Source organism: Marmota marmota, unplaced genomic scaffold (assembly GCF_001458135.2).
Source record: "Marmota marmota marmota unplaced genomic scaffold, marMar, whole genome shotgun sequence".
Classification (NCBI taxonomy): domain Eukaryota; kingdom Metazoa; phylum Chordata; class Mammalia; order Rodentia; family Sciuridae; genus Marmota; species Marmota marmota.
Window position 1 is genome coordinate 60,794,934 of NW_026000026.1, and position 11,272 is coordinate 60,806,205.

Below are 11,272 nucleotides of genomic sequence, written 5' to 3' on the forward strand. Positions count from 1 at the left end.
TCAGCTATGGAGGAGTACCAGATAGAACAGTCCAGAAAAATATAAGGCTGGATGAAGATTCATTTTCTGAGTAAGGTGTGAGATGTTCTGTTTAATTAAAGGTATAGTTTAGATCTCTATGGCTGCTCTAAATTAAGTGCCCTAAAATTACCCAGGGTAAAAAGCCAATTGGATAATCAGGGTTAGATCTAAAGTAGACTGACTCTTGCTGTCAGGTGTAAAACCCATGGGTATTTTAACACCAGGAGTATAGTCCAATGCACTTGTCCTTTGTAAGAAAACACCCTGGAGTGCTGTGATTTGATAGTTCTGCCATCAGCTCTAGAAGCTGTTGCCAGGTAATTAGTGGTGCATCCTCAGGGCAGCACCTGCATAGCTGTTACATGTAATTTAAGCAGGAATATAGACTCCTTGAGTCAAGAGAGTCAGAGCTTTCCTTATGCCTTTACTTGTCCACTTGTCCTTTTTTTTTTTTTTTTTTTTTAAAGATAGCTGTAGGGCTGGGGATGTGGCTCAAGCAGTAGCGCGCTCGCCTGGCATGCATGCGGCCCAGGTTCAATCCTCACCACCACATACAAACAAAGATGTTGTGTCTGCCGAAAACTGAAAAATAAATAAATAAATAAAGATAGCTGTAACCCTATATTTATACAATTAAAAGTGAATCGTTACAACAATGTGAACATACTTAATATTACTGAGATATACATTTAAAAATGACTAGGAAGGTAAATTTCACATCATATGTATTTTGCCACAATTAAAAAGAAGGAAAAAAAATAAAGAAACAAAGGGGTTTATGTCTTATTTTCACCTATGGTTTGTCTGAGGTTTCAAGCAAGTGCCTATAAAAGCAAGAGTACCCCCTTTCATTTTAAATTTATATTAAATGTTTTCTTGAATTAACATCATCCCACTACTGACCTTGAAATTTCAAGATTCTCAAACATCTAGTAAATACCCTTGCCTTCTTTCTGTCTTTTCTTTCCATGAATATTTAATGAGCATTTGTGCATCTGAGACCAGAGAGAGGGGATGAGAAGCAGGATTTTCTCTCTGCCCTCAAGGAGATGCAGACTGGTTGGGATGACTGACAAACACTGGAGCAAAACTTAGGAGAGAACATCGGAACATGATCTTTGGGGATTCTAAAGGGGGCCTCTGAACAAGCCTGGAATCCCAGTAGAGGGTAGAGGTGCTAGGCTCACAGGAAAAGTGAAATCTGAAGAAACAGTAAATAGGAGGTAGCTAGAATGTGAAAGGAAAGCCGGACATTTCTGACTGAAGGAACCACGTCTAAAAGAACTCAAAGTATCCTGGGGTGGGGATGCAAAATAGTGCCAATGATTTTGTATATTTAGTAATATTTGAGTGGGAAAGTGAGGGCAGAGGTAGGGAAGGTAAGGAGGTGGTGGAAAATGAGGTCAGAGATATAGGATCACGTCCTTATGTATCATACTCAGAGATTTAAAAAAAATTGTTAGTTGTATATGAACACAATACCTTTATTTATTTATTTATTTTTGTATGGTACTGAGGATTGAGCCCAGTGCCTCACGTGTGGTAGGCAAGCACTCTACCACTGAGCTACATCTCCAGCCCCAGAAGATGGGTTTTATATGTAGGTTTTCCCAGAATGTTTGGGCAATAACTTTAGAGAGGAATTTAAACAGGAAATGAATAAGATTTGTGGTTTAGAAAAATCACCCTGACAGTGCTGTGGGAATGAATGAAAATAGAAAAGACTGCATGACGTGAGAAGGTGAGAAGCGACAAAGCTCTGAATTACAGCTGTGGTGCTGGAGGAAAAGAGAAGGGATTGAGCAACATAGAAAGTGACTGAGGAGGGAGAAGGAAGTGTCAAGAATGAGCAGCTCTTTGAATGACGCATTAAGGTTTGTGGATTTCACTATATGTAAATTCCTTTACCCCAAGTAACCAGTTAATGATAGGCATGCTCAAGTATAGAGGGATGAAGTGCACTGATGTCTGTATCCTATTTTGAAATGAGATTGTTTTATAGAAAGCCAAATGGATTGATAGGTAATAAAGAAAAGATAGCACAAATACTAGCTGTAAAATGTAGATGTTATGTACATGGGAATTCACTGTACAATTCTTTCTTTTTTTTCTACAAGATTAATAATTTTCAGAATAAGAACTAGGGGAAAATGTTGTTCCTAATTTATACAGTTAGAGAAGTTATGATTTATTATATAAAAATGTAGTAATTCAAGTTTTCAAGAATATACCCAATAACTTGAGAACTCCATCACATGTATTACTTCCACAGTTCTATAGGATTCATATACTATGTTCATATTGCTAAACTAATGGATATTTAACTTCAATCTGTTTACTTTAATGAACATATTGTATTCTTCTCAAAAATAACTAATATAATGACAGGTAAATGAACAGAGAAACCAAGCATTAACCTGAAGATCAGCAGATAAAACATATAAAGTGTTGCTTAACTCCATGTAGAAATTGGTCAAACTGATTCTGGTATTGCATGTGGGGATTGGGGAAGCGGGAATAGTATTTCTGAAAAACAAACAAACAAACACAATCAAGCAATAAGTTCCTGTTTGTGTGATCAGGATGATGACTATGCTGTTTGCCGGAGTACAGCTGCAGCAGAATAATCGGGGGGGTGACGAATAACTTGTGTACGTTGATACAGCAAGAGTGGAAGCCGTTTATTGCAGGACAGGAGCAGTATTTATACATTCCACACAGCTTATCTAATTAGCATAAACTAGATACATCAGTCAACCAATCAGGAATCTCTACACTTAATGGCTCGGTTTTGTTACTTCTCAAACCACTCCCTCTGACATTTTGCCAGGCACCATCCAGACTTGTTTACGAACTCTAACATTCCCCTGGCAAAATGCCAGGTGTTATTTTGACTTGTTTACAGACTCTAACAGCTGTTAATCAAGGGAAAGAATCTGGGAAAAGGACTAGATTTGGGTTGAGTGGGAGATAGCCAGAGACGGTTATTTCAGGTTTGGTCAGACTGAGTCTGAGATGTCACACAGACAGTTGGACATACGGTTTTGGAACTCGGGAGAAGATTTTGCACTGGAGGTGGGAAGTTCTTGGAATTTATTCATATGGTAATGTAGATGAGACTCTGAGAGGGTGGATTGAGTGTTAAGTTGACCAAGATTAGGACTATGAGGAAGAACTGAAGAAGACAGAGAGACAGGGAAGTGAAAATTTCCTTTAAGAGAGAGGAAGAAAGAACATAAGAGAGGCGTGTCACAGCTCTGTTGGGTGCTCCCCAGAGTTCAAGTGAGGTCAGGGCTAAGCAGTGAGCAGAAACCCTGGTGAGATCAGTTGTGGTGAAGTTAGATTATATCACTGAGAAGGAGCAAACAGGAGGTTAGAATGTGGATACAATGAGTCCAAATTGTTCTCTAAAGAAGTCTGGTTAGAATGGGTTGAGGTTAGACTTTGTTTTTTAAGATCAAAATGACTCAAATCTATTTGGGGCATAAGCCTTGGTAACTGATGAAATGAACAGAAGTAGAAAGAGTAATAACCAAAGAGGTGAAAGACCTCTACAATGAAAACTACAGAAGGTTAAAGAAAGAAATTAAGGAAAACTTTAGAAGATGGAAAAATTTACCTTGTTCTTAGATAGGCAAACTTAATACTGTCAAGATGACTATACTGCCAAAAGTATTATGCAGATTCAATGCAATCCCAACCCAAATCCCAATGACATTCCTCATAGAAACAGAAAAAGCACTCATGAAATTCATCTGGAAAAACAAGAGACCCAGAATAGCCAAAGCAATCCTTAGCAAGAAGAGTGAAGCTAGTGGCATTACTATTCCAGACCTTAAACTATACTACAGAACAATAGTAACAAAAACAGCAAGGTATTAGCACCAAAATAGACCTGTAGGCCAATGATACAAAATAGAGGACACAGAGACAAACCCACATAATTACAATTATTTCATATTAGACAAAGACGACAAAAACATATTTTGGAGAAAAGATAGCTTCTTCACCAAGTGGTGCTGGGAAAACTGGAAATCCACATGTAACAAAATGAAATTAAACCTCTATCTCTCACCATGCACAAAACTCAACTCAAAGTGGATCAAGAACCTAGGAATTAAACCAGAGACCTTGCACCTAATGGAAGAAAAAGTAGGCCCAAATCTCCACCAGGTCAGATTAGGCATAAATTTCCTTAATAAGACTCCTGCAGCACAAGAATTAAAACCAAGAATCAATAAATTGGATGGATTCAAACTAAAAAGCTTCTTTTCAGCAAAAGAAACAATCAGTGAGGTGAATAGAAAACCTACAAAATGGGAGCAAATCTTCACCATAAGCACATCAGATAGAGCACTAATCTCTAGGGTATTAAAAGCACTCAAAAACCTTAACACCAAAAAAACCCAAATAACCCAGTCAATAAATGGGCCAAGGAACTGAACAGACACTTCTCAGAAGAGGATATACAATCAATCAACAAATATATGAAAAAATGTTCAACATCTCTAGCAATTAGAGAAATGTAAATCAAAACTACTCTAAGATACCATCTCACTCTAGTCAGAATGGCAGCTATCAAGAATACAAACAACAATAAGTGTTGGTGAAGATGTGGGGGAAAGGCACACTCATACACTGTTGGTGAGACTGCAAATTGGTACAGCCAATATGGAAAGCAGTATGGAGAATTCTTGGAAACCTGGGAATGGAACCTCCATTTGACCCAGCTATCCCACTCCTAGGTCTATACTCAAAAGACTTAAAAACTGCATATTACAGGGACACAGCCACATCAATGTTTATAGCAACAAAATTCACAATAGCCAAATTGTAGAATCAACCCAGATGCCCTTCAGTAGATGAATGGATAGGGAAATTTTGGTATATATATACACATTAGAATATTACTCAGCATTAAAAGAGAATAAAATCATGGTATTTGCAGGTAAATGGATGAAGTTGGAGAACATAATGCTAAGTGAGGTAAGCCAATTCCAAAAAACCAAGGCCAAATGTTTTCTTTGATATGAGGATGCTGACTCATAATGGTGATGGGGCAGGGGGAGCATGGGAAGAATGGAGGAACTTTATACTAAGGGGAGGGAGGGGAAAGGAGGAGGGACAGAGGTAGGAAAGATGGTGGAATGAGTTAGACATCATTACCCTAAGTACATTTTTAAAGAAATGAATAGTGTGAAAATACTTTGTGTACAACAAGTGACTTGAAAAATTGTGCTCTGTATGTGTAATATGAAATGAATTACATTCTGCCATCATATATAAGCAATTAGAATAAATAAATAATTTAATAATAAAAGAAAGAAAGAGTAATAACCAAAGCTGTGTGTCCAAATAGCTGAGAAAGAAAAAGACTTCCAGGCTGAGTGGAAGGTTTAAACCTGGATGGGGTAGGGAAGCTTCCCTACCCTCCCATCAATAGGAGGGAAAGAAAGTAGGGATGGGTGTGGGTAAGTTCCTTTCTTGGGGGTGGAAAGAAGAGAAGCAAAAAGCCATCTTGTTTTTTTTTGGGAATGTTAACAGGTAAAAGTGATAGGGAGCTGGGTGCAGTAATGTATAGAGAAGAGGATCATATGTTCAAGGTCATCCTTGGCAATTTAGTGAGACTCTCTCTCAAAAAAAACAAAAACAAAAACAAAATAGAAAAGTACTGGAGATATAGCTCAATGGAAAGGTGCCCTTGCGTTCAATCCCGAGGGCTGCAAAACAAACAAACAAATAAATAATAAGCAATAAAAGGTGAAAGGAAAAGTGGAGAGTCAGAGATATATGAAGAGAATGGCTTTTATGGAATTATGAGCAGGAGCAGAATAGACACATGGAAAGAAATGCTGGCCATCAGCTGGCCTGGTAGTAGTTTTCTTCAGGAGCTCTTAGTTACCTAGATCGGAGGTATCTACCTAGCTATTTCCATTCTGAACTGTTCCTCAGCTCTCAGCTCCCTTTTGCTCTTGGGTTTAATCTTCATCATAGATAGAATGTATCTGAGGCTGATAACCTTTTCTTTTGTAAAGAAATTCTCCACCTGTACATCTTAAGACAAATAGCCAGAAGTGAGTTCAAACATGTTTTCCCCAGAACTCCAATTTGAAATATAGCCTGTTAATGTTTTGATGTTATTATCATAATTAGATTGACCCTTACACCAAATCTGGTCAAAACCTAGCATTTATATTACATTTTGCAGCCTATCTCCTTGGGCAGGTAATATATTTTGCTTCGACAAGCCTGAATGTGTTCTGTGGCAAAACAGAAAGAAGTTGCCAAGTCTAATCCTATTTCCAAGATATTTCATACTAAGGCAAGATTTTGCATATTTAAATCAAAATTTCACTAGTGACCTTTAAATTTCCAACTGACCAACTGGAATCTCAGTGCTTTTCCTTCTAGAAAAATCTCCTCCAATCCTAATATCCACTTTTTCAAGTGTTTTCAAAAAGTAGACTGCAGGGTAGAAATGAACCAGTTGCCTGGGTGACCCTCTGGTGTGTGGCTTACTGTGTGGCTCCTAGATGGTTCATTTTGACACCTTGATTCTCATTCTTTCTTTATCCCAATCTGGATTTCAGCAGCAAACCCCTTTCTTCAATCTCCATCTGTGTAGAAATCCTAGAATGAGGATATTCCTGGCTTCTTCAGTAGCCATCTCCTCCTGATCTTTTCTGGCATCTGATGTCTCACCACTGTCTCTTTCTGAGTCATTGCACTCAAGTTACAGGGCTTTTTTGGGTTTCAACTAGCCCTTATTTGATTTTTCAAAGAGTGAAGTTAGTAAAATTTTCTGGATTATTGAGTCCATTCAGAATAAACACCAAAAAATATTTTTTTCCCAACTTATTTGATCTTGATTTTTTTTTTTTTAAGTTCCAGGAGCTTTTTATTGTTTGAATAATAGAACACAAAAAAACAGGCAGAGAAGTCACTAAGGAAATGATGGTCATGTTCCACTGTTATTTGCCCTTTGGTCCTTCATCTTCTAAGCACTTATTATATTTTCTTTTAAGGACATTAGATATTTATTTTGATCACAAATGCAATCTGAGTGTGAATTCATAAATATGGCATCTTTTATTCCCCCCCTCCATGTTCCTTTAAATAGAAAAAAGTGCTAAATGTCTCTGCATAGCCTATTTGGCCACAGTTGTTCCACCTATGGTTTTAAAAACAGACTGCAACTTGATCTTCTGAAATCTTTCTTGAACTACAGCTCATTCTGTTAAAGAAATCCTGGGAAAAAAGTTCTACTGATATTGTCGATAGTCTCCAAAAGGTGAGGATGGTAACTGGGTGGAAAGCAACTTGGAGGGGTCTTCAGCAAACTGTGGACCATTGGGAAACTGTGTAGAGGCAAATCTTGTCAACAAGATGCCAGCTCCTTCAATTAAAGCTAGGAGAATGCCACCCATTGCAGCTGACCCAACCATGGCCACTGGACCATTTCTTGTTGCCAGTATAGCTCCTGTTAAGGCACCACTAGTGATGGAGTTCCAGGGATCTTCTTTTCCTCTGACTTGAACCATACTACAGTCAATCATAGAGAACAGGCCTCCCCAAACCGCAAAACTGCCTCCCAATTGTGGAGCCCTGGTTCTAATAGCTGTCAAACTCCCTCATAGTCTGTGGTTTACTCCCACTGGAGAATTTTGAAAACCTTTGATTGCTTGAAAGATACCACCACCTATGGTACCCATCGTAAAGGCCCCACCACAGTCATCCACAATTTGCCAGGGGCAAGGCTCTCTCACATACTCCTCCATCTTGACTCCAGCTGCGCGGGCGAAGTTAAGATCTAATGCCGTTCTTTGGATTCAGCCAGTCATTGTGTGAGCTCTGCTTTTTACCTTCTGCTTATGCAGTAGTATTTCCCCAGGTGTTAGTCAACTCATATTTATTGGGAGCCTGCTTGAGCTTGTTGTTGCAATAAAGAGGTGGATTAGTCATAGTGCTCATCATCAAATGTGTTCATGGTTTGATTGGACAAAATAACGATTAACATATAGCAGCAATTCTCAAACTTTAATGTGCAGAATAATCAGGTGAATGGTGTTTTAGTTTGCTTTTTCAATGCTGTGACCAAAGACTTGACAAGAATAATTTTATTCTTGTTTATTAAGAACTGTTTATTAAAATAAGTTCATTTTGGGGTTCACTGTTTCAGAGGTCTCAGTCTATAGATGGCCGATTCTATTCCTCGGGGCCTGAGATGAGGCAGGACATAAAGGTGGAAGAGTATGGTGAAGGGAAGTGGCTTAGAACATGGCCATCAAGAATTAAAGAGAGATTCCCCTCACCACGGACAAAATTTATAGCCCACAGGCATGCCCCCAATGACCCACTTCTTCCAGTTATAACCTACCTGCGTACATTATCACCCAGTTAATCCCTATCAGGGACTTTAACATACTGAGCAGATTAGTCTTTTATAACCCAATCATTTCATCTCTAACCTTCCTTGCATTGTTTCACACATAAGCTTTTGAGGGACACCTCACATCTAAACCATAACAGATGGTTTTAAAAATGCAGATTCTTGAGCTCACTCTAAAGAGGTATGTTTTTTAAATCTGGTGAAGAATCAGCATGTTTTCTTTCTTTCTTTTTTTTCCAGTATTGGGGATTGAGCTCAGGACCTCACAGATGTTAGGTAAGTGATCTATTACTGAGCTACATTTTCTGCCCAGAGTATGCATTTTACATAAGCACATAGGGATTGGGGGTGTTGAAGAATAATGGAGGTTTGTATTATGCAGAAAGTGTGAGAATCATATTTTGAGAAATACCATCAGCAATGAATAAAGGTTATAATAAAGGTATCTACCCTGGGTGCTCTGGGTCCAAAAGAGGTACTGCCTGACTTAGCCAAAGAAGGTGGTTATGGGGCGGGGGAGGCTGAGGAGAAGTTTGATGGATACTTCACTGTCACCTCTCAAATTATCGGGTGGAGTAATGTGAACCCCAAGTCTTTGGCCTTTGTCTCTAAAACCTACTCTAAAGCATTTTCTACTTGATCTGTAGTGTGTACTCTTTGCTAGAATTTTTTCTTCTTTTTGACTAAACAATTATGTTGTCTAAAACTTCGTGGGTTTTGTGCATCTCTTCCCATTTCTAGGCAAGTTGTAATTAGGTAGCAATTTCCTCCAAAACTGTATTTGCCACCCTCAGTTCCTTATTTCTGAATTTACATAACTCCACATGATTTTTCATTTTTAGTGAACAAGCTTTTTTCTTAAGCCTGAATTGAACCATATTCACCTCACCCAGTCATTGACTGGATTATTTGTTTCTCACAGTTCAAAAGGCAGGCTTTCGATCAAACTGGACTGCAAAGGAAGTGTTGAACTCAGATCAAATCATTTTCTCTCTAGAAAAACATTAATATTAAATATTTTTTTTCTTTTCCTTGTAGTGTGGGGGATTGAACCCAGGGTCTCTAGGCACATGCTCTACCACTCAATTATATCCTCAGTCCTAGAAATCCATTAGCTTTAATGAATATGAGTCTGTAGTTTTTCACTTAGGAATTTTGTTATAAGAAGACTATGCAAGCAGCCTGATTGGAACAACTGATGACAAATGTGTATGGAAGGTCACTGTGTGATAACTTAGCACCTTTGTGTTTGTGTCTTTGAATTTAAACTTTAATGTCGAGAAAATGTGAACTGTATCATGTTCAATTTTTATGCTGTTAATATTAAAATTTTTTTTGTTCTTTTTAGTTATACATGACAGCCAAAACTATTTTGATACATTTATACAAACATGGAATATATCTTATTCTAATTAGGATTCCAGTCTTATGGTTGTATATGATGTGGAGATTCACTGGTGGTGTGTTCATATGTGCACATAGGAAAGTTGTGTCAGATTCATTACACTGTCTTTCCTATTTCTTTTACCCCTTCTTTCCCTTCATTCCCCTTTATCTAATCCACAGTATTTCTGTTTTTTCCCTCTCCCTGTTTGTTGTGGGTTAAAATCCACATATCAGAGAGAACATTCGATCTTTGGTATTTTGGGGATTGGCTTATTTGACTTAGCATGATTGTCTAATCTCTTAAATCATCGATGAGAAATGAGAAATAATATTAAATTGTGTAATATTTGTTTTTTATTTATCTGAAGTACTAATTTCCTCAAATTGAAATGTTGACATATAGGAACAGAGTTGTGTCATGTTGTCAGGCAGGAGAGACGTGAAAAAGTTGTCACCCATTTTATGAAAGAAGATGCTATGTACTGAATTTTGTTTTCCCCTCCCCAAGTTAGTATGTTGAAGTCCTAACCTGCAATGTGACTATTTGGAGATCTAGGTTTTAGAAGGTAATGAGGGTTAAATGAGGTCACTCAGTTGGGGACTTAATCTTGTAGGATTGGTGGCCTTAAAAGCAGAGGAAAAGATTGTTTCTTTCTCTTTCTCTACATGCCCCCTAACCACACCCCAACCCCCCCCCCCACAAGGAATGACAGAATGAACACACACTGAGAAGGCTGCTAACAGCAAGTCAGGAAGAGCCCTCAGCAGAACCCAGCTGTGCTGACACCCAGATCTTGGATTTCCAGCCTTCAGAAATGTGAGAGTGTCAATTTCTGCTAAGTAAGCCACCCCATGAATGGTAGTTGCTGTGGTACCCAGTCAACTAAGACAGCACAGACACAGGCACATTAGGGTTCTAGCTCTGCATCCATCTCACCTTATTCTCTTCAACCTCCCTCTAAGTTTCCTGAGAACCTGCTTTCCTTTCTGCATAATGCTAGAGAATATATTTCCAGTTGCTGAAAATTTTTTTTTTTTACAACCTAATGAATCACCTCAAATGCATATATATTTATTCCACTATATGTTATACATAATAACATAATATACAATAGAATAATACAGACATTACATATTATATTAATATTTATTAATATTTTATTGTGTATCATATATTGATACTATATTCTTATATTATTCTATATCATATTATTTTTATTTTTATTATTTTTATTTTATTTTTATTTTTTTTTAATTTTTTATTGTTGGTTGTTCAAAACATTACAAATTTCTTGATATATCATATTTCACACTTTGATTCAAGTGGGTTATGAACTCCCATTTTTACCCCATATACAGATTGCAGAATTACATCGGTTACACATCCATTGATTTACATAATGCCATACTAGTGTCTGTTGTGTTCTGCTGCCTTTCCTATCCTCTACTATCCCCCCTCCCCTCCCCTCCTCTCCC

The 11,272-nt window shown here is 37.8% G+C and overlaps 1 protein-coding gene and 1 long non-coding RNA gene across 3 annotated transcripts in view; one reads left to right on the plus strand and one right to left on the minus strand.

Annotated features, from left to right (window-relative positions):
• Window positions 1–1,555: 1,555 nt before the first annotated feature.
• The window catches only part of LOC125619077, a 72,550-nt gene continuing 62,833 nt past the window's right edge, over window positions 1,556–11,272 (plus strand). For both annotated transcript variants that reach the window (XR_007350566.1, XR_007350567.1), the window contains exons 1-2: window positions 1,556–1,895; window positions 8,651–8,686. This is a non-coding gene — a long non-coding RNA (uncharacterized LOC125619077). The remainder of the gene's footprint in view (window positions 1,896–8,650; window positions 8,687–11,272) is intronic.
• Window positions 7,164–7,836, minus strand: LOC107135464 (mitochondrial import inner membrane translocase subunit Tim17-A-like). Its single transcript, XM_048811556.1, is given in 1 exon segment — window positions 7,164–7,836. A coding segment is annotated over 1 exon segment (516 nt). The 5' UTR covers window positions 7,800–7,836; the 3' UTR covers window positions 7,164–7,283.